General features: G+C 35.8%; 1 protein-coding gene across 1 annotated transcript in view; it reads right to left on the reverse strand.

Moving 5' to 3' along the window:
• Positions 1–21129: 21129 nt before the first annotated feature.
• The window catches only part of CNTN5 (contactin 5), a 1397849-nt gene continuing 1393863 nt past the window's right edge, over positions 21130–25115 (reverse strand). The window contains exon 25 of the mRNA XM_032295928.1: positions 21130–23896. Within this exon, the coding sequence (XP_032151819.1) occupies positions 23793–23896 (104 nt within the window). The 3' untranslated portion in view covers positions 21130–23792. The remainder of the gene's footprint in view (positions 23897–25115) is intronic.

A 25115-nucleotide genomic window follows, 5' to 3' on the forward strand; every position in this document is an offset into this window, starting at 1 on the left:
ATAATGAGACTGAAAAGAAAATGACTAGCCATAGAAAAATATATCTCATGATATAGAAATTGGTTAAGCATAGAGCCTGAATGTGGATTATTGTTTAGGAAGTTTAGCTATAGATAGATGAGAAGATATGGTAATAACTAGAAGTAGAAGAGATGAGTTTTGTTGTTGTATTTTGAAGTGGATGTTAGGAAATTGGGTGAAAGACAGGTAACTAATATGTATGAGGGCTTTTACTTGTGTAAAAATGTCTAGCCTTTACAGTAATTCTCTGGAGGTGGGTATTACATTTCCCACATCAAATGAGGAAGCCAAGACCTATGACTGTAGTTAATTTGCTTGCTATGTTAAGAGGTAGAAACAAATCAAGCCCAGAGATAAATGATTTCAAAAGCTTTCTTTTCCTCCATCTAACATGATGCCTTTGTAAGAAGCCAGTGAGAAGGAATGTTTGAAATTGTAGAAGAGAGAGGGGATAGTTGATACATCTAGATCCTAGAAGAGGTGAGGAGCAATATAACATCATCAGACCAGCAGAGACATCTTCTTCTGAGATAAGCATGGCTGCAAATCAGCAGCTCATGAACTTAACTTCTTAAAATGTTCCAGTGATGAACTTCCTATTTCACTGGCAGTAAATTCAAACTTCTTACTATGGCTACAAGACCTATTTTGCTTAACTTCTGTTTAACTCTCTGGCCTCTTCTACACTCTGACAATACTTTATTTCATTCCAGATATACTGTCCTCTCCTTGAGCAAGTCAAGCTCTTGTTGACCTTTGCACTAGTTTCTTCTGCCTAAAAAAACTCTTCCCTGAAATCGTTGCATATTTGTCTCCTCAGCATGCAGGCCTCAAAGCAAAGGTCATCTTAGGAACCTCTGAAAAATTGTTTCTAAGTAATCCTTTCCCTAAGTTATTTTCTTATACATTGCTATTTAATTGTCCTCATAGGATGTACTACTGTCTAAGATCATTGTGCTTATTTTACTGTCTTTTGTTTCCAATTAAAAATAAATTCCATGAATGTAAGTACCTTGTCTGCCATGTTCTTGCAGTGCCCCCAGGATCTAGAACAGTACCTGACATGTCGTAGGCATTTTCATTTGGATTTCGAGATAAAAGGAAGGGAGTTAACAGTGTTTATACTAGGAGGCCTTGTCTTTCTGCTTTCTTGAGTTTGGCAGCTGCTGAGAATACAAGGACAGAAGGATTTAGAAAAACTTGAAATAGTGGCTGTGAATGGTAGAAGAAGGTAAGTGATAAGTAAAAATTATCTGCAGTGTGCGGTATGAGCTGACGTTTATCCACTAATAGGAAATACATTTATAGTGTCTATGAATCTAAGAGGCATGGATCTTCCTTGTGTTCTTATTTCAGCCTTGCTTTTCTATAAGGTTAATACACACACAAGTGGTTTAAAGAATTTTTCAATTGCATTGATGCATTTTGATTGTCTTCCTACTGTTTGAAAGGCTTTGAAAATATGACCTCTTTGACCTATTTTTGTCTTTTTTTTCCCTTTCAGTTTAAGTAAAGATTAAATGAATCTTTTTTCCCTGGCATTTTTCTTTATATTAATCTGGTTTTTGCTTTTTTCTACCATTCTTTTCCTTTGAACCAATTTATGTGCCTTGTACTCAACCACTCTTCATTCTAAAGTAGATAGTTTTATTTCCCTTCTTGATTAAAGAAAAAGAAAATATAAAATCACGATGCAAGTTAACGGAATTCTCAGTTTTCTGTTTTCGCTATTGTTTGTTTCTGTGAAATTTCCGTCATTTGTTCGCCTTGCCGCCTATAGTATTTCAGAAATTTTATGATTCAATAATCAAAGGGCAGTGTGTTCTGATTTCTAAACTTGCTGTGAGTTTAGAAAATACATCACATAAAAATCAGTGCCTTCTGAACAATTTTACAAATGGCAATGAGGGTAGTTAAAATTGATTTGAGAAATAGCTTTAAATTTACATGATGCATTTATTTATTCATTCATTTGATAAATATTTATTAAGTACCTATTACATATTAGGTAGTGCATTAGGTGAGGATATAGAGACTGTGGTTACTGCCCTTTAAAAGTTTACTGTGAATAAGATAGATGCACATACTGTAAATGACTTTAATAAAATTCAATAAAGGAAATAACCTGGTTTATTAAGATAGCTTATACAGAACTCTTTTATTTGGGGATGCAGCGGATGAAACAGGATGAAGTAAGTCACAGTACTTTAAAGAATTGAGTCTTGGAGCTAGCCAGCTCTGTAAAATGGCAGAAAGGCATTCCAGGCAGAAGGCAGAGCATAGAAGTTTAGGATGGCTGAAATTGTGAACAGTGTGGTTGAAAAAACAGAATGTCCTATCATGAAGGACTTTGGACAAAATACTAAGGCACGCGGACTTTATACTGAAAGTGAGGCGGCGTCTCCAAATAATTTTAATCAGGGAAGCGTGATGACTGGGTCTGCCTTAGCAACAATACAAATTTGATGGCAGGTTTCACTAAGAAGCTAGAGTGGGTTGAAGGTGGAGAAAAGGCCAGTTGAAAGATGGTTGAGAAAAACCAAGAGCTCAACTAGGGATGGGGACAAATTTAAAACTTGTTAAACAGGAAGAAATAAAACAGTATGATGATGCTATTGTTTGTGGGCTATGATGTCTCCCAAATGAGTCTCTTGAATAGCCATTTATAAAATTCAGGAATTCTAAAAGACGAGGAGGCTAGAGAAAATGATGAGTTCAACTTTGGGTACTTTTCACCTGCTGAACTATTGAGGCATCAAAGCCTGGATGGGCTAGAAGCATTTAATATATTCTTCCCTGGAGGTCAAGAGAGAGAGATAAAGGTTGGAAATGTAGATCTGGGAATCAATAGCATTCAAGGTGATTGAGGCCCTGCTAGGAAATGACATCCCTCAAGGAAACTGGTTAAGTGACAGGGGAGGGTGTATAAAAAGAAACTCTTGGGAATGTTCCATCCAGGGACAGGGAAAATGGAGCCCATAAACACAAATGGGAAGAACATGACCCATGAGAGAGGGGTGGAGAACAGTAAGGAAAAAAACAGTTATTGAAACTGAGAAAAGAGTGTTTCAAAGAGAAAGGCATGTTTAGTAGTTTTGAAATTAAAATTTTCAAATAGTTATTGAATAAATAAATTAGAAAAGCAGAGAGTATAATTATTTGTAAAAATTTTACTTAAGTTAGAATTTTGATTTTAGAATTACATAGAAAGAAAAATATCACATGTTCTCACTCTTCTCACGTGTGAGAGCTAAAAAAAAAAAAAATGGATCCCATGGAGGTGGAAGGTAGAATGCTGTTTACCAGAAGCTGAGAAGGGATGCTGTAGGAGGATGAAGAAAGTTGGTTAATGCGTACAAAATATAGTGTAATAGAAGGGATGGTTCTAGTGTTAGTACAGCAGAGAAATTATAGTTAATAATTTATATATATATATATATTTTTTTTTTCAAAATGGCTAGAATAGAATTGTAATGTTCCTAACACAAAGTAAAAATGAATGTTTAAGATGATGGATATCCCAATTAGCAAAAATTATGCAATGTATAATTTGATCATTAGGTTACATGTATCAAAACAGCATATGTGCTCCCAAAATATGTACAACTATGTTATCTCTATAAAAAATAAATAATATAAAACAAAATTTTGACCTTAAATTATTTATTTATTTTAATATATTTTATTTCACTTTAGGTTCTGGGGTACATGTGAAGAACATGCAGGATTGTTGCATAGGTACATACTTGGCAATGTGGTTTGCTGCTTCCATCCCCGTCACCTATATCTGGCTTTTGTCCCCATGATATTCCTCCCTAACTCCCTACTTGCCACAGTCCCTCCCCCAGTACCCTCCAAAAGCCCCCAGTCTGTGATGCTCCCCTCCCTGTGTCCATGTGTTCTCACTGTTCAACACCCATGTATGAGTGAGAACATGCAGTGTTTGATTTTCTGTTCTTGTGTCCGTTCGCTGAGAATGATGGTTTCCAGGTTCATCCATGTCCCTACAAAGGACACTAACTCATTGTTTTTTATGGCTGCATGGTATTCCATGGAGTATATGTGCCACATTTTCCCTGTCCATTCTGTCACTGATGGGCATTTGGGTTGGTTCCACGTCTTTGCTATTGTAAACAGTGCCACCATGAACATATGTGTGCATGTGTCTTTATAATAGAATGATTTATAATCCTTTGGATATATACCTAGTAATGCAATTGCTGGGTCAAATGGAATTTCTATTTCTAGCTTCTTGAGGAATTGCCGCACTGTCTTCCACAATGGTTGAACTAGTTTACACCCCCACCAACAGTGTAAAAGTATTCTTCTCCACATCCTCTCCAGCATCTGTTGTCTCCAGATTTTTTAATGATCACCATTCTAGCTGGCATGAGATGGTATCTCAGTGTAGTTTTTGTTTGCATTTCTCTAATGACCAGTGATGATGAGCATTTTTTCATATGTTTGTTGGCCTCATATATGTCTTCTTTTGAAAAGTGTCTGTTCATATCCTTCGCCCACTTTTGAATGTGTTTTGTTTTTTCTTGTAAATCTGTTTTAGTTCTTCGTAGATTCTGGATATTAGCCCTTTGTCAGATGGGTAGATTGCAAAAATTTTTTCCCATTCTGTTGGTTAGTGGTTCACTCTAATGATAGTTTCTTTTGCTGTGCAGAAGCTCTGGAGTTTAATTAGATCTCATTTGTCTATTTTGGCTTTTGTTGTCAGTGCTTTTGGTGTTTTAGTCATGAAGTCCTTGCCCATTCCTATGTCCTGAATGATACTGCTTAAATTTTCTTCCAGGGTTTTTATGTTTAGGTCTTAGGTTTTATGTTTAAATCTTTAATACATCTGGAGTTAATTTTTGTATAAGGTGTAAGGAAGGAATCCATTTTCAGCTTTCTGCATATGGCCAGCCAGTTTCCCCAACACCATTTATTAAATAGGGAATCCTTTCTCTATTGCTTGTTTTTGTCAGGTTTGTCAAAGATCAGATGGTTGCCACAGAATGTATGGCATTACTTCTGAGGCCTCTGTTCTTGTTTTGGTACCAGCACCATGTTGTTTTGATTACTCTAGACTTGTAGTATGATAGTCAGGTAGTGTGATGCCTCCAGCTTTTTTTTTTCTTTCTTTTTTTTTTTTTTTTTTTTTTTTTGCTTAGGATTGTCTTGGCCATGCAGGCTCTTTTGTGGTTCCATATGAAATTTAAGACTTTTTTTTTGTTTTTTGTTCTTTGTTTTTCCTATTCTGTGAAGAAAGTCAATGGTAGCTTAATGGGGATAGCACTGAATCTATTAATTATTTTGGGAAGTATGGCCATTTTCATGATATTGGAGCTTTCTTATACATCTGCTCCATCATGTCTGGAGTTAAACTGTTCTTTATGTATGGAGAGAACTGTTTCTTGTAACCATCTTCATCTTTGTCCATTAAGTAGCACATGTAATCTGCAATTTTCTGGCCCAAGATGTTCTTGCAGTGTACTTCTGCATAAAATTCCCTGCTTTGAGAATCATAACCAGGAAATTGTTTGGTACTGTGAGGGAGAGTAGATTTTTATTTTAAATTCAAAACTTTGCCTCATTGATTTTCTTCTTTCAAAGTGTGTATGCAAGAACCATTTCGCTTCTTCCATTTCTTTTATTGTGAAAATTATTTTACAGACTTTTATTATCATTTTCAAACAAGTAAAACTGGAGAGAATAATATGATAGATAAACTTAAAAAATGTTTCCTTCTTCTTTTTCCTTCCCTACCCCTGTTTGCACTCCTTCCCTCCATCCCTCTTTTCCTTTCTTCCTTGCTGTTTCTCTGCAATGTTTTAAAGTAAATTTTTGTTACAATGTTATTTCATATTTTTCTCTAAAAGTTATCTAAAATAACTACAGTATATTGTCATACCTACCAAAATTAGTATGTTATTTTCCGTCTACTTCATATATCATTTTCCCCAGTCATTAAAAAATATTGTTTATTATGAATGATTTATCTAAAGCTGAATTCAAACTGGCCTTTGCATTTTATGTTTCTTGTTTCCTTTAAATAGATGTCTCCACTAATCCTCTAGCCTTTTTGCCCTCATGTTATTGACTTACAAAATAAACTATAACAGTATCCTGAAGAATGTCTCACATCACGTATTTGGCCAATTACTTCATGACTTCATATAACACATTTTAAAATTTATGTTTTCTGCAACTGATAGATAGACATAGCAGTTGATTAAATTCAGGATTCAGGGTTTCTTATTTGGGTCAGGAGTACTTTCTGGTGGCATTATATACTTCATATTGTATTACATCAGGTGATTGACAATGTATGATTGTCCCACTTTTAGTGATCCTAAAATTAATTAGTAAAATAAGGTGGTGAAAATCTAATGTCAGATTCCTCATCAACTATTTTTGTAATTGCTTTAGTATCCACTGATAAATACTGCCTGAATGAATATTTCAGTAGGCATTGTAAATAAGATTTTCCAGTGTTTTATTGATTCTCCATATTCTACTGGGAACATTTTCTTTTTTTTTTCCCATTTATTTATTTTATCGCATTTTAGGTTTTAGGGTACATGTGAAGAACATGCAAAATTGTTGCATAGGCACACACGTGGCAGTGTGATTTGCTACCTTCCTCCCCATCACCTACATCTGGCATTTCTCCCCTTGCTATCTCTCCCCAGCTTCCCACCCCCCACCGTCCCTCCCCTATTTCCCCCCAACTGACCCCAGTGTGTAGTGCTCCCCTCCCTGTGTCCATGTGTTCTCATTGTTCAACACCCGCCTATGAGTGAGAACATGCGGTGTTTGATCTTCTGCTCTTCTGTCAGTTTGCTGAGAATGATGGTTTCCAGGTTCATCCATGTCCCTACAAAGGACCCAAACTCATCGTTTTTGATGGCTGCATAATATTCCATAGTGTATATGTGCCACATTCTCCCTATCTGGTCTATCGTTGATGGGCATTTGGGTTGGTTCCAGGTCTTTGCTTTTGTAAACAGTGCTGCAATGAACATTCGTGTGCACGGGTCCTTATAGTAGAACGATTTGTAATCCTTTGGATATATACCCAGTAATGGGATTGCTGGGTCAAATGGAATTTCTGTTTCTAGGTCCTTGAGGAATTGCCACACTGTCTTCCACAATGGTTGAACTAATTTACACTCCCACCAACAGTGCAAAAGTGTTCCTATTTCTCCACATCCTCTCCAGCATCTGTTGTCTCCAGATTTTTTAATGATCACCATTCTAACTGGCGTGAGATGGTATCTCAATGTTGTTTTGATTTGCATTTCTCTGATGACCAGTGATGATGAGCATTTTTTCATATGTTTCTTGGCCTCATGTATGTCTTCTTTTGTAAAGTGTCTGTTCATATCCTTTGCCCACTTTTGAATGGGCTTGTTAGTTTTTTTCTTGTAAATCTGTTTTAGTTCTTTGTAAATTCTGGATATCAGCCCTTTGTCAGATGGGTAAACTGCAAAAATGTTTTCCCATTCTGTTGGTTGCCGATTCACTCTAATGACTGTTTCTTTTGCCGTGCAGAAGCTGTCGAGTTTGATCAGGTTCCATTTGTCTATTTTGGCTTTTGTTGTCAATGCTTTTGGTGTTTTGGTCATGAAGTCCTTGCCTACACCTATGTCCTGAATGGTTTTGCCTAGATTTTCTTCTAGGGTTTTTATGGTGTTAGGTCTTATGTTTAAGTCTTTAATCCATCTGGAGTTAATTTTAGTGTAAGGTGTCAGGAAGGGGTCCAGTTTCTGCTTTCTGCACATGGCTAGCCAGCTTTCCCAACACCATTTATTGAACAGGGAATCCTTTCCCCATTGCTTGTTTTTGTCTGGTTTGTCAAAGATCCGATGGTTGTAGATATGTTGTGTTGCCTCTGAGACCTCTGTTCTGTTTCATTGGTCTATATCTCTGTTTTGGTACCAGTACTATGCTGTTTTGATTACTGTAGCCTTGTAGTATAGTTTGAAGTCCGGTAGTGTGATGCCTCCTGCTTTGTTCTTTTTGCTTAGAATCGACTTGGCTATGCGGGCTCTCTTTTGGTTCCATATGAAGTTTAAGGTGGTTTTTTCCAGTTCTGCAAAGAAGGTCATTGGTAGCTTGATGGGGATAGCATTGAATCTGTAAATTACTTTGGGCAGTATGGCCATTTTCACGATATTGATTCTTCCTAACCATAAACATGGAATGTTTCTCCGTCTGTTTGTGTCCTCTCTTATTTCGTTGAGCAGTGGCTTGTAGTTCTCCTTGAAGAGGTCCTTTACATTCCTTGTTAGTTGTATTCGTAGGCATTTTATTCTCTTTGTGGCAATTGTGAATGGAAGTTTGGTCTTGATTTGGCTCTCTTTAAGTCTGTTATTGGTGTAAAGGAATGCATGTGATTTTTGCACATTGATTTTGTATCCTGAGACTTTGCTGAACTTGCTTATCAGTTTCAGGAGATTTGGGGCTGAGACTTGTGTCATGACCCCATTTGTCTTCTCAACTTTCTTGCTTGCTGGCACTACTAGGTGATGTTGTCTTATCTCCTACTTCTCCAAGGTGTCTTACTGATCTTTAACAGATAACAGGGACTGTTTGAGCTCAGTTTATCTAGCAAATAGATTTTGGTTCAACCTCAGGACATCATGAATAAGGGAAAAGAAAGTGAGGGAGGCAAGGTAAGATGATATGTACTCAGCTTTCAATGCTTTATGGTAAGCTGTGTTGGAACAACATTCTTGCCAAACACATCTGCATCTGCATAGCCATGTGGGACATTTCCAGGTATGGTAATATATCTGGAAATGTAGGAAGATACCATGATTTGCAGAAAAGAGGGGAGCAAATTTATCTCTGTGGCTTCATTTGTCTGTTATTTCTTATTGGTTGAGGTTCACACTCTGAGCAAGTTCATCCCCTTATACACATCTGTTCTGCATCATCTAATAGTTTCAGGAGCTAGTCAGGCAGACAGATTGCATGCTCTGCATTTTAACTGAGTACAGACATTTTGACTGAGAATGGAAGTTGTAAGAGAGTCCAGAACCCTATAAACATGCCTGGTTGACTTAGCTTTGAGAATGTCAGCTAGAAAGAATTACCTAGTGGAATAGGTATTTGTTGGACCCTGGCAGTGAAATTGAGTGTACTTGAAGGGAGTTGGTTTGGTGGCAGCTGAGGAGAAACAAGCATGCCTGTGTCTAGGAGGCAGAAAGACCAAGCCAGTCTAGAGACATACATAAGATGTGTTTGATAATTCATGATAATTAAAAAATATAACTTTAAATATCCAGAGTTATTACTTCAAATTTTTCCCTTTCCTTCTTAGAATAATCTGAACAACCCTATCTTTCAGAAAGCAGATATTACTCTTAGTAAGTAAATCCTTGGTTGTATTAGTTAGGATACTGCTAAAGAGTGCACATAACTTCCATCATATTTTGTTAGCTAGAACTCAGTTATTTGTTCTCAGCTAAGTTTCAAGAAAAGCTGGGAAATATGGTGTAGCTGTATTCCCAGAGAGAGGAAGACACAGGTTAAGTGGGCTGCTTTCTGCTACATATATTATATTTAGTGTTTAAATGTTTCTAAAGCATTGTGGTGATGTTTTCTTAAAGAGCTATTGGTTCTTAGGCTGGGAATGGTGGCTTATACCTGTAATCCCAATACTCTGGGAGAGCAAGGCAGGTGGATCACCTGAGATCAGGAGTTTGAGACCAGGCTGGCCAACATGGTGAAACCTCATCTCTACTAGAAATATAAAAATTAGCTGGGTGTGGTGGTGCTTTCCTGTATTCCCAGCTACTTGTGAGACTGAGGCAGGAGAATCACTTGAACCGGGAGGCGGAGTTTGCAGTGAGCCAAGATGGAGCCACTACATTACAGCCTGGACAACAGAGTAAAACTCCATCTAAAAAAAAAAAAAAAAAAAAAAAGAGTTACTGGTTCCTATTGGAGGTTAATAAGTAACAATGGACAGAGATCACAGATGAGGAGATCCAGATGTTTCACCAGATGTAGGATTTTTCTGAAAACTGACATGGGGTTTAATTCAAAATTATAAAACATATTAGAAAGGTAAGAAATCAGCCAGCTCAGAATATTTGCAAATGTTATGCTACAGCTAGGTTCCATGTTGATAAAACTTAAGATGATAACTTCTTTCACTATACTCTGACATTCAGGTCAAGAGGCAATGGTAATGTAAATATTTATTGAAATTGCAACTTGATTTTACATGGTGGGAGCAACCAACCGTTTAGTAAATTGTATTTTGATTCATTTAATTTAGTGTTACGTAAAACATTTATTCTTGCATAGTTATGAATCATTAACAGTGTATTTTATAAAGATACAGCTCAGTGTTATTATTACATAAACATTGGAAAACAAAGTAGAAAATATCAAGATGGCATATTGTAATATTTTTTTGAGAACAAAAGTTTCTTTTATTAAAAACATGGAAAATATAGATTTCATTTGGTCTGTTTCTCCTTTTCATAAAAAGTAATCTTAAGTGACAGTATATTGTATTTCATTATAGATGCTAAAAACCAAGATGTGGAGAAATATCTGTATTCCCTGTTAAATGGTTTTTAGTGATATTTCATAGATATCTTTTTCTACCAAGGAATCTAAAGCATAGCTCTTTTAAAGTTTGTTTGTTTTTTTCTTCATACATGGTCTCCCTCGATTGCCCAGGCTGGAATGCAGCGGTGTGATCATAGCTCACTGCAGCTTCAACCTCCTCGGCTCAAAGCAGTTCTCCTGTTTCCGTCTCCTGAGTAGCTGGGACTATAGGGATGCACCACCATGCCTAGCTAATTTTTTTTTTTTTTAATTGTGTAGAGACCAGTCTCCCTATGTTGCTCAGGCTGGTCTTGCACTCCTGGGCTCAAGCAGTCCTCCCACCTCGGCCTACCGAAGTAATGGGATTATAGATGTGAGCCACCATGCCCAGCCTCAAGTTTTTATTATGGGAAATATTTTGCTGATACCAATGTAAATAATATTATAATAACATGTCCATCAACCCATCACTCAGTTTCAACATTTACGAACATTCTGCTTTTCTTGTTTTATATATTCTACTCCACAAATTCTGTTTATTTTATTTGGATATTTTAAGACAAATTCTAGACTATTATTTTACCTGTACATACTTCAGTAGGTATCTCTATTGATAAGGACTTTTAAAAATCTATTATTACTACTATAATTCCTTCTTCCTCATCTAATACTCGGTTCATATTTACATTTTCCTCATAGCCTTAGAGTCATCTTTTTATAGATGATTTGTTTGAATCAAGATCCTGAGATGGTTCACATGTTGTATTTTGCTGATCATGCTTTTTCGTCTATTTCAAGGCTGTGATAATTCTATTCCCCACTTTATTTCTGCATGTCCTTTATTTGTGGAAGAAACTGGGCCTTTTGCCCTACAGAATATCGTATATTCAGAATTTATTTGATTCCTTCCTTGTGGTATTATTTAAGAAGTTCTTTTTTTCTCCATCCTTTTGTGGAAAATAACAGTCACAATTTTAACTAGGTTTATAATAAAAATTTTAAAGCAATAATCGAAGAGGTAGTGCTGAGTTTATCCTGATTCTACCATATCAAGATGCACTTAATGTTTGTTTGTCTCTCAAGTGATGTTAAAATCAGTAGGATCAGATGATGGCAGCCTGATATTTTTACTAAATATTCTTCATAAGCATTTTACCTAGTGGTTTTAACATCTAATAATAATTGCCTGACTAAATTGCTTACTGTTTTTAAATTCTACCATTCCTTTTTCATTTATGAGCTGTGGTTCTTTCATACAGTGCAGATATCCTTCATCAACTACAGTCAAGTGCCACAATGACAGACCACATTTGGGACATTGGTCTCATAAGGTTATAATACCATATTTTTACTGTATATTTTCTATGTATAGATATGTTTAGATATACAGGTACTTACTATTCTGTTACAGTTGCCCACAGTATTCAGTACAGTGACATGCTTTACAGGTTTTTTTTTTTTTTTTTTTTGCATAGGAGCAATAGACTATATCATATAGCCTAAGTGTATAGTAGGCTGTGCCATCTAGATGTGTATCTGTACTCTCTCTGATGCTCACACATGATAAAACCACCTAACAATGCATTTCTTAGAATCTGTCCCCATTGCTAAGTGACTCATGACAGTATCTGGTTATTTGGTATATATAACTGTAAGAAAACATAGTACTTAACAGAAGAGGCAGGATAAAATCTGAAATCCTTTTTTATAACAATTCTCAGAAGGGTGATTTCTGCATCCAACAGAGGTAATCAGTGATTTGTGTGTGTGTATTAGTATGAAAGCATGGAGTTTTAGATAGTCAGTGTGCTTCAATGTATTGGAGTCATTGTTTTTTTCGAGCTCAAATTGTCAAGAGAGGCTTTTAAATTGTCCTTTCATCAGGACCATAGTAATCTCTATAGGTACAATAAGAAGTCCCAGGCTGATCTCGTACATTTCCTACTGGAAGCCTTAAATCAGCCACTTCTTTAAGAAAGTCGTAATTTCTTTTAGTGATAAATGGAATTTGGAGAATATAATTGATGTATTATTTGTGCGTTTAGGATATTCATTGTTCTTTCAGGACTTTTCAGTGGACAAAGCTAGAAAACTGGTCATTTTTAAGAAAACAAAGTAATTATAAATTCATACTGACATTTATAAATCACAACTTACAAGTTTTTGTTTAACTTAAAAAATTTCACATATGCATCTCTTTTATCCTGAAAGTTTGCTCTTTTACTTCGTAGAAGTTTTATATTTATATATTTTATTAGTCTAATAATAATAGTAATTGTCATGCTACTCACAAGAAGACCAATGAATGTAATTTAAAATATTGTGTGTGTGTGTGTATGTATGTGTGTGTGTGTGTTGTTCTTGGGATATATGTCCCATAAAGGATGCACCGCCAAAAGATTGACATTAAATAATTATCTATGTACTTGTAATTCTTCTGTGAAGAAAAATTGTGGGCTTTTTTTTTTTTATGACATGGCAGATTAGTGGTTTTAGTGTGCCTCAGCCACTTGGAAATAGCAAGATAATTTATGAAGATAAACTCTGTGAGCTACATTTCAAGAAAGAAAATGGAATCTCAGGTCCCGGGGATAAAAACGCCCAGATCTTGGGGATGAGAGTGCTAGCAAACAGCCCCCAAGAGGCTGTTCAGCTGATAAAAGTGAGTGAACCCCCATTATGTGAGAAAAAGCACATCTCTCTCTCACTGCCTCTCCCCAAGTTAGCTCCAGGGCTTAGGAGAGAAAGGAGCACTTCGTTTCTCCCAAGCCCTGCAGCCAACTTGGGGAGAGGCTTGGAGATGTTGTGAGGGAAAAGCTCTTGGAAAAACTGCAGACATTTTCCCATACTCAAGACCAAGAATGGGATGCCATTTTTAATCCAATTGCATAAAAAGTCACTCTTTGGTGATCCAGCAGTATTGCTGCAGAGGTATTTTAATCTCAAGCCTGAGATTGGGGCACCCACTCTGGAGCCAGGTAGGAGCCTTCATAGTCAGAACTTTGGTAAGCAATTCAGCAGTAGGTGCTGGATTCGTGCTCTACCACATAAGAAGCCTGGAGCAGGAGAATTCCTTTAGCTGAAGTTTCTTCTTGGTAGTAAGACTTGCAACCAGAGCCAGCTTGGTAAACTGGCACTAGACTGAGTATGCCATTGCTGGGTGCTCAACCTGCTCCACTGAGATTGTAGTATAGTAAGGCCTTCTTTGCTCTACCCCTAGGCAGAAATCCAGGCATTTGGAGCACTCGCTTGCCTAGACCAGTAGCCTAAGTCACTTCACCCTTCCTAGACATAGACTGTGGTGCAGGGGGTGCCCCTCTGCCTTATGAACAAGCAGATCTCCAGGCATTTGTAGCGCTTGTTCACCTGATTCAGCAGCCTGAGCCACCCTACCCTTCTGGGTATGGTTCCTGGTGCAGAGAATCCCTTTCTGCTTCAAACTCAGGAAGAAGTCCAGACATCCAGAGCATCCATTCTCCTGGATTAGGAGTTTAGGCCACGACTACCATCGCTGTGCAGAGAACTTGGGACTGAGAAAGTTTCCCAGCTCCATGCCTAGGCACATCTCTGGGTACTTGGTGATCACCCACTGGATTCTCCTTTAGTGTAAGTGTTGTGCCTGCCACTGGGAGACATGTGTGCATAACTGCCCAGTCTGGCCATGTGCAGTGTGGACCCCACACCCCCAGGACTTATCAGGGAGCCCAGCCCATTGCATTTCATGAATCAGTTTATTACGTGAGGCAATAGAGCTTTTGCCAGTAAATGAAGATCACCTATATACAATCCACATTGACCACAGCTGGGTTTTACCTATAACCACCATGTATGGGTTTGTAGGTAAAACTGCATAGCTCAATATAAAACCTGCTGAAACAAGTGCATGGGGCTACAGAAGCAAAGCCAGCATTTGCTGTCCAACATTCTCTACAGTTATATCCATTAGGGAGAAGGAAAAAGGGAAAGAAAAAAAAATAGGGAAAGAAATACAAAAATTGCTAGCCATAGGGAAACAATTTTAAAAATTAGAAGTGACAGTGTCTTGAGATGAGAAGGAACCAGTGCAAAAATTTTGGCACTATGAAAAATCTGAATATCTGACACCTCTAAAGGATTGCATTAGCTCTCCAGTAACGGTTCCTAACAAAAATGGACACTTAAAAATGACAGATAAAGAATTTAAAGCATAGATTGCAAGGAAGCTCAATGAAATCTAAAATAAGGTTGAAAAATCAACACAAATAATCTTCTAAAGCAATCCAGGAAACAAAAGATAAACATCTTAAAAATAAGTCAGAGTTTCTGGAATTGAAAAACTCACTTAAGGAATTTGAAAATACAGTTGAAAACTTTATCAATAGACTGGACAAAGCAGAAAAAGAAATTTTAGTTTGAAGACTGGACTTTTGGACTAACCCAGTCACACAAAAATTTTAAAAAACATAAAAACCAATGTCTTCAAGAAATAAGGGATTATGTAAAGTGGCCAAATCTATTAATTATTGGCATTACTGAGAGAGAAGGAGAAAAAGCAAACAATTTGTAAAATATTTGAGGGGATAACTCAAGAAAACTTTCTTAATCTTGCTAAAGAGGCAGATATCAAGATACAAGATATCAAGAGAACACCTACAAGAAACTATAAAGCAGGGGCATCACCAAGGGTTATGTTCACCAGACTATTCAAGTTCAATGATAAAAGGGCACCTGAAGAGAAAGTTTGGATCTTAAAGGCAGCTGGAGAAAAAGGTCAGATTATTTACAGAGGGAACCATATCAGGATAACAGTGGACTTTTCAGCAGAAATGTACAAGCCAGTAGAAATTAGGAACCTATTTTTAGCATTCTTAAAGAAGTTCCAATTAAGAATTTAATATGCAACCAAACAAAGCTTCATAAGTAAAAGGGAAATAAATTTGTTTTGTAATCAAGAACTAAGAGAATTTGTTATGACTAGACCAGCCTTTACAAGAAATCCTTAAGAATTTTCAATGTAAGCACTACTCATAAGAAATGAAAGAATGATACCTGCTACCACAAAAACACACCTAAGTACATAACCCAAATACCCTGTAAAGCAACCACACAATAGAAACTACAAAGGATCCAGTTAGCAACTTCACAACAGCATCAAAACCTCACATATCGATATTACGTAAGTACCCTACTTAAAAAGGCACAGAGTGGCAAGATGGATAAAAAAAAAATAAGACCTATATATCTGCTGTTTTCAAGAGACCCATCTAACTTAATACAATGCTTATAAACTCAAAGGGCTGGAGAAAGATGTAACATGAAAATGAAATATAAAAAAGAGCAGGAGTCACTATCCTTTATCTAACAGAAAATTTAAACCAATAAGAGTAAAAAAACAAAGATATATATATTACATAAAGGGTTTAATTCAAGAAGACCTAACTATCCTAAGCATATATATACCCAATATTGGAGCACCCAGATTCATAAAGCAAGTACTTTTAGACCTGCAAAAAGTCTTAGCCACACCCTAATAGTGGGGGACTTCAACATCCCATTGTCAGTTTAAGTAGATCATTGAGGCAGAAAACTAACAAATTCTGGACTTAAACTTGACACTTGACCAATTGGACTGAATAGACATATGCAGAATACTCCACCCATCAACCACAGAATATACATTCTTCTTATCTGCACATGGAACATAATTCAAGATCAACCACATGCTCAGCCATAAAGCAAGTATCAGTACATTTTTTAAAAAATTGAAATAATATTAATTGTACTTTTGGACCACAGGGAATAAAAATATAAATCAATACCAAGAAGATCTCTCAAAACCATACAATCACATGGAAAAGAAAAAACTTTCACCTGAATACCTTTTGGGTAAAAACAACATTAAGGTATAAATAAAAAAAAAATCTTAGAAATGAAAACAGAGGCAAAACATATGAAAATTTATGGAATATAGCAAAAGCAGTGCTAAGAGGAAATGATATAGCTCTAAACGCCTACCTCAAAAAGTGAGAAAGATCTTGAATTAACACCTAACATCACATCCAGGGAAGAAAAAAAAAAAAAAACAAGAACTAATCCCAAAGCTAGCAAAAGTAAAGAAATAATAAAATCAGAACAGAACTGAACAAATGTAAGACCCAAAAATCACAGTGAATCCATAACACCAAAAGTTAGTTTTTGAAATAATAAAAAAGATTGATAGAAAGCTAGCAAGAGTAACACAAAAAAGGAGAAGATCCCAATAAGCACAATCAACAATGACAAAGGTGACATTACAATAAATTCTACCAAAATACAAAAGATCCTCAGAGACTATTATGAACAGTTCTATATACACAAACTAAAAAATCTGGAAGAAATGGACAGATTCCTGGAAACACACAATCTTCTAAGATTGAACTGAGAAATAATTGAAATCCTGAACAGATCAATAATTGAGTTCCCAAATTGAATCGGTAATGAAAAAAAAAAAAAAAAGAAACCTTATCAACAATATCAAAAGCCCTGGACCAGATGAATTCACAGCTGAATTCTGCCAGACATGCAAAGAAGAACTGTTACCAATTCTAATGAAACTATCCCCCCCAAATAGAGGATAAGGCAGCTTTTTCCTAACTCATTCTATGAAGCCAGTGATACCAGGCATTTAGGTAGTCATTTAGGTGTACCAAAACCTGACAAAGACACAATGAAAAAAGAAAGCAACAGACCAGTATCCCTGATGAACACAGATGCAAAAATATACTCAGCAATATACTAGTGTATCAAATACAGCAGCACATCAAATAGTTAATTCACCACACCAAGTTGGCTTCATTCCTGGGATTCAAGATTGATTCAACATATGCAAATCAATAAATGCAATTCACCACATAAACCAAACTGAAAACAAAAACCATAAGATTATTTGAATAAATGTGGAAAAATGTTTTGATAGAATCAACATCCCTTCATGATAAAAACCTCCAACCAACTAGGTATTGAAGAAACATATCTCAAAATCATAAGAGCCACCTATGACAAACTCACAGCTAACATGATACTAAATGGGCAAAAACTGAAAACATTCTTCTTGAGAATTGGAACAGAAAAGGATGCTCACTCTCACTACTTGTGTTCAACATGTTAGGTTGGTGTAAAAGTAATTGCAGTTAAAAGTATTAAAAGTAATGGCAAAAACAGCAATTACTTTTGCCCCAACCTAATAGTACTGGAAGTAGTAGCCAGAACAGTCAGGCAAGAGAAAGAAAGAAAAGGCATCCAAACAGGAAAAGAAGAAGTCAAACTATCTCTCTTGCAGATGATATGATTCTATACCTAGAAAAGCCTAAAGTCAGGATACAAAATCACTTCACAAAAACTAGTACTACTTCTATACAACAGTAACATTCAAGGGGACAGGCAAATCAATAATGTATTCCTATTTACAATACACACACACACACACACAAACTACTTAGGAATATATCTAACAAAGCTGGTGAAAGATCTCTATAAGGAAAACTACAAAATATTGCTAAAACAAATCATAGATGACACAAATGGACAAACAGTACATGCTCATAGGTTGAAAGAAACAATATTATTAAAATGGCCATACTGCCCAAAGCAATGTGCAGATTCAATGCTATTCCTATTAACCAATGTCATTTTTCACAGAAGTAGAAAAAACTATTCTAAAATTCATATGAAACCAAAAAAGAGCCAAGATAGCCAAAGCAATCCTAAGAAAAAAGAACAAAGACAAATACATCAGATTACCTGACCTCAAACAATACTATAAGGCTCTGGTAACCAAAATGGCATGGTACAGGTACAGAAACTGACACATTGAACAATGGAATAGAACATACAGCCTAGATATAAAGCCAAACACCCACATCCATCTGAACTTCAACAAAGTTGGCAAAAATAAGCAATAGAGAATGGACTTCCTAATCTATAAATGTTGCCGGGATACCTAGCTAGCCATTTGCAGAGGAATGAAACTAGATCTCTACTTTTTACAATGAAAAATTAACTCAGGGTGGATTAAAGATTTAAATGTAAGACCTCAAATTAAATGAATCCTAGAAGAAAATCTAGGAAACACCATTCTGGACATTGGCCTTGGGAGAGAATTGATGACTGAATCTTCAAAAGCAATTGCAACAAAATCAAAAATTGACAAGTGGGACCTAATTAAACAAAAGAACTTCTGGACAGTAAAATAAACTATCAACAGAATAAACAACCTACTGAACAGGAGAAAATATTCTCAAGCTATACATCCAACAAAGGTTTAATATCCAGAATCTATATGGAACTTAAATAACTGAGCAAGCAAAAAATAACCCCATCAGAAAATAAGCCAAAGATATGAATAGACACTTCTCAAAAGAAGATATACAAGTGATCGCCAAACACGAAAAAATGCTCCCTACCACTAATCATCAGAGCAAGGCAAATCAAAACTACAGTGAGATACCATCTGACACCAGTTAGAATGGCTGTTACTAAAAAGTCAAAAAACAATAGATGCTGGTAAGGCTGTGGAGAAAAGGGAATACTTATGCACTGTTGAGGGGAATGTAAATTATTTTAGCCACTGTGGAAATCAGTTTCGAGACTTCTAAAAGAACTTAGAACTACCATTTGATCCAGCAATCCCATTACTGTGTATATATCCAAAAGAAAACAAATCATTCTGCCAAAAAGACACAGACACTCATGTGCATCATAGCACCGTTAACAATAGCACAGAAATGCAATCAGTCAATCTAGGTGCCCATCAACAATGTATGGATAAAGAAAATGTGGTACATATAAACCATGGAGTACTATACAGCCTTAAAATGAATAAAATCTTGTCCTTTATAGCAACATGGATGCTGCTCAAGGCCATGATCCTAAGCAAATTAACCAAGGATCAGAAAACCAATACCACATGTTCTTTCTTATAAGTGGGAGCTAAACATTGAGTACTCATTGACACAATCATGGCAATAATAGAAATTTGGTATTGCTAGAGCTGAGAGGGAGGGAGGGTATAAAGGTTGAAAAGCTAACTATTGTGTACTATTCTCAGTACCTGGAATTGTCTGCTCAGTATCTGCTTAGTACCTGCTCAGTATCTAGAGCAGTAGAGTAGATAAGATCATTAATACCCCAAACTTCAGCATCATGCAGTATACCCAGGTATACTGTACATGTACCTGTACATAGATTCTGGATATATAGGTACATACATGGACCTGTACAGTATACCTGGGTATTGTAGTTCAAACCTGTACATGTACCCCATGAATGTAAAATAAAAGTTAAAAGAGAAAAATTATAATTTACCAACAATTTGGTTGCTATATATTTAGGTTCATTTACTTTCATTTGGTTGATACATATTTAGGTCCATTTACTTCAATTTCTTGTCAGTGTTAGGAGATTGCTTTGTTTTTTTTCCCCCCTTTTGGTTTAAAGTTGAATTTCATCTAAAACATTTGTGTAGTTCCAAAGTCAAAACTATGAAATAATTACTGTCCATTGAAAAAGAATTTGCTTGCATATTTGTTCCCGCATCCCACTTTCTCCCTCCTCAATAGGTAACACTTTTTTATGAGTCGTTAGTTTATGCTTACATTATTTCTTCTTTAGAATGTTAGTAAATGTATTTGCATTTTACACAAAAGGGGTCATAAATTCACTCTTCTGTACCTTGTTTATCCACTTAACATTTCATATTTTTGTATCTATTTTAGGAATAGATAGATCCCTAGACGTAGATTTGCTAGGTCAAAGGGCAAATCCATATAAAATTTTACTAGATAGTGCCAAATTTCCTTTAATAGAGTTGTATCATTTTGTGTATTTGAGAAGATTTTAAAAACAAAGGTTTCCTAGTCTCAGATCTACTGAATCAGAACGTGGATATTTGGGTTCCCAGCTGTGTTAGATGATTACCCGGGTTTGGGGAGCTCCTTCCAAAGGAAATTTTAAGGCCAACAATTTATTGCTCACATGATGTGTGTCAGGTACTGCGCTAGGCACTAGTGAGAGAAATCACAAGAAGAATACATTTTTCCCTGGACTATCCCAGCGACTAGGCAGTTGGAGAGAAACCTTTAAGACAAATCATTGTAATATAATGTGATTATTGGTATAGTTGAGATGTATACTGGGGCTACAGGACAAAAAAAGAGTCAATGTCTATGAGAATTATACCTAGAATAGATTGGGATTAACTGTTTATAATAAAAGCGGAAGTATGCATGTAACAAATTATTTATGAAACTGATTTAATGTGGTCTCTTTTCCTGAAAAGAAAGTCATGAGTTTAACCCTAAACTTATCCCATCTGTACTTGCTTCATTTCTTGTTTTATTTTTTGATATAGCTTCAAATTTTCAAGTTGGGACTACCAGGGACATCTAGGGAAATTTTCAAACCTAAAATCATAACAGTTTGCAGAGTCCTAACATAATGATATGTCAGTGTTAAAACACTACCATAATTGTTGGCATTCTGTGGCCTGCATAAAATAAATAATGTCATTCATGTGGTTGACAGGAGAGAAGATAAAAGTCAATAAAAAGAATTATTTATTAAAAAGATCTAATGTTACAAGAACAGTACACAGAACTATTATTTGACTGTGCCTTCCACATGGTATATACCTTATATATAGTATATATACAGATCGTACACAATATATTTAACAATGTGACATGGGTTCACAGTACCTTCATTCGGGTATGCAAAACTTTTGCTTTCATGAAATTTCTAATTATAAGGAGTTTTGTTTTCTTCATATTCAATTGACATTATACAAAAATACAGTCTCTTTTGTGATTTAAGACTGTGGTTACTATTCCATAGAAGAAAAAACTGAGTACTGTAGCTGAAAAATAATGTACCTTGATAAGAATGCTCTTCTGCTTTCTACAAGGTAACAGATATGTAGCACATAAGTACATAAACATTGAAAATCTTTTTTAAATAGGTTTATGATGCAAAATACCTATTCTGTGTATGTTAAGTAAAAACATTCCATATCTCTGATTCCTGTCAGAATACAACATCAGACATTCTATGTGTAAATACTCTGTCAGATGTGTACCATCCATCAGCTAATCAAAAATATTGGTTAATTTGAATTTGCTATTTTACTTTTTAAATATTTTACTGGGCTTTGCTTTCTGAGAATGTAAGTGAGAACTTGATTCTTATCACTAAATCTGGTGTAGAACACCATGGAAAATGAAGAAAATGGCATGATTCATGAAATATGTAAAATAATTTTGCATTAAAAATATTCTTTATACATTTTTTTCAGATGCACACTTCATTCTTGAAAGTAACACTATACTTGGGAGAGCTCGTGTTTTGCCAGCTAAACAATTAGCATCCATGTTTTTGCAAAGTCCAGCCTCTCCAACTTCAAAGGAGGAGTTCAAGAAAGTCCACTTGGTCATAATTACGTATTCACAGGCTTAAATATTTACCATCTGTATAATTTACTATAATATCTATTGACTGAGTCTTTTAATTAATTTCTTGTTTGTTTAGGGTGTCTTACATAATTTCCCCCAAAGAGAATATGTAACTGAAATACAAAGTTTTACTGTGGCTCTGGAACTATTCTTTTAGGATGTTCAAAACAGAAACTTGAGTCACTCCTCTGATTCTACAACGATTAACCTTGAGAGCCAGCAATTTGAGCTTCATATTGCTTCATTTTGTTTGTTATTAATGAAGCCAATACAGTTAACAAGTTTAAATAATATCAAATTAAAAAAACTCTTTTTTGTTCTCATGTTAACCTCGCCTGTATAACCATAGTTTTTCCAGGCTTTTCTCTGGCATATGACTTTGCAATAACTACCCTTTCATGCATCTTTGTGGGCATAATGCCAGCTCTGGCACATTCTTGCGTTTGTTAGAACTTTAAGATACCATCAAGTAGAAAACTTTCATCTCATTTTGCAACAGCTCTCTAGGATCTCTCAGGCTCAAGTTGACTCTTCAAAATAGCAAATAAGGATTACCTCCCAAGCCACAGAATCAACCAGTGCATAGCTGGCTAGACGAGCTAAATCCCTGTACTGATGCCATGTTTCCACAGCTTAATTAAAAAATTCAATTTATCCAAGAGAGATTCTCTTTATTTTACTAGTTGATTTTATCAGTGGTATGTGATGCATGGAACTGTTTATAAAAATCAAAATGTATTTGTTATGCTTGAACCATTTTAATCTACAGACTGTGCATAATTATTTGCACAACAAATTTTCATTTGCCCTTAAAATTTTTGCAAAATTTTGCAATTAGAAGAAAATCTTGGACCCGATTCACCATCTGTTTTGGCAGTGGGTAAAGAAATGGAGAAGCTCTGTCCCACATTCATCTCAGTTTTAAGTTAGCACCCGTGGCAGCATGTCTGCAGTTTTTAGTGATGATATTTTTTTGATGATGTTAAACCATATTTTGTTATTAAAAATAAATATTATATTTGCTGCTAGATAACATAGTACTTTATGAAAAACAATAGCACTTAAATTCATTTGGACTCACTTTCTATTTATCTTGTACTAATGTAAATGGCTTATTCCCTACCCTAATGACTTGCTCTAGGGGTGCATATAGAATAGCATATTGACAAATCTTGCTATTTCACTATGCAATCATACAATATTTTTCAAGAAAATTTTTGTGTACTTATCCTATAATGGACCACATCACTGAAGTATTTTTCATATTTCCTCCTGGTTTGGCGATTGAAGTATTCAGCCAAAGGGAAAATGAAAAACACTGGACTCAGTCTTAGGCAAACTTTTCATTCTCACTTTTGTATTTGTTTTTGAAACAGATCTGCTAAAGACCAGTTACTTAACAAATGGATGGCACACACTCGGAGTCATCAGATATAAAACAAATAAATCCCAACATATTAAAAAAGTAAAGAATACATTTGACAGAAATTACCTTTGCTTACAAAAATTCATTACATACAATCTGCATAATTTTTTTGGACTAAGAACTGTCCTCTCCATTTACAAAAACCAAAGAGAAACCTGATGGATAAGTAATAGTTCCCCCAACCTCCTGTAAGTTCACCATGTGTAATCCCAAGCTTTTGAAGCTCAAGCTCATCGCAGGATCCTGGTTCTCCACTTGCACTATGCTCTATTCACTGCTGTTATCAAGCTAAAGCAAAGAAAAGCAAATTAAGTCAGCAGTTTTCACCAGGAGGCTGAAGGAATCATCAATGCCAAGAGCAGCGTGACTGATGTTGAAGGTGTGGAGTGAGTGTGGAGGGTTGACTGAGCACTTGTGATTTTTCCACCTGTGAAGAAAGAAGCATCAAATGGAACAACTTATTTTGGTTTGGCTTGAGGTAGGCCAGAATTGTTTTTAGTATATAAGACGAATGAGTGCAAGATTGGTCCTGTTTCTGATGAGAGTGTTCTTTATATTTACAAAATCAGATATCTGAGGTTCCCAAAGTTACCAGTGATGAAAATATTCCAAATTCAAATATAAAAAATAATTTTGATAGTACATAGTTCAGAAAATGGAGCAAAAAATAACAAAAGTTTGTGGCAATATGAATTTATAATTTACAGTCATGAGCTGCATAATGACATTTTAGTCAACCTTGGACTACATATTTGATGGTTGCCCCTGAGATTATAATGAAACTGGAAAATTCCTGTTGCTTAGTAATGTAGTCATCATAACGTCGTAATGTAATACATTACTCATATGTTTGTGGTGATGTTGGTGTAAACGGACCTGTTCTGCTAGTTATATAAATGTATAATGTACAGTCCATAAATGATAATGGTAACAAATGAATGTTATTTGGCTTATATATTTACTATTCTTTTAATAATTATTTTAGCGTACTCCTTCTACTTAACAGAATAAAAGTTAACTATAAAACAGCTTCAGGCAGGTCCTTCGGAAGGCATTCCAGAAGGAGGCATTTTTTGTTTTTTTCCTCTGAGACGGAGTCTCACTCTGTCGCCCAGGCTGGAGTGCAGTGGCACGATCTCGGCTCACTGCAGACTCTGTCTTCTGGGTTCAAGTGATTCTCCTGTCTCAGCCTCCCCAAGAGCTGGGATTACAGGCACCTGCCACCATGCCTGGCTAATTTCTGTATTCTTAGTAGAGACTGGGTTTCACCTTGTTGGCCAGGATGGTCTCAAACTCTTCACCTCACGATCCACCTGCCTTGGCCTCCCAAATTGCTGAGATTACAGGCGTGAGCCACCGCTCCTGGCCAGGAGGCATTGTTATCACAGGAGATGACAGCTCCATGCATATTCTTGCCCCTGTAAACCCTCTAGTGGGACCGGATGTGGAGATGGAAGACTGATAGTGATGATCCTGACTTAGGGCTAATTCTACGCTAATGTATGTGTTTGTGTCTTTGTTTCTAATAGTTTAGAAAGCAAAAAAATAAATAAAAAAGTGAAAAGTTGATAGAATATAGATATAAAGAAAATATTTTTGTACAGCTGTATTATGTATGTGTTTTAAGTGTTATTACAAAAGATAAA

Source organism: Sapajus apella, unplaced genomic scaffold, assembly GCF_009761245.1.
Source record: "Sapajus apella isolate SASKATOON/1434 unplaced genomic scaffold, GSC_monkey_1.0 scaffold34, whole genome shotgun sequence".
In the NCBI taxonomy this organism is placed as follows: domain Eukaryota; kingdom Metazoa; phylum Chordata; class Mammalia; order Primates; family Cebidae; genus Sapajus; species Sapajus apella.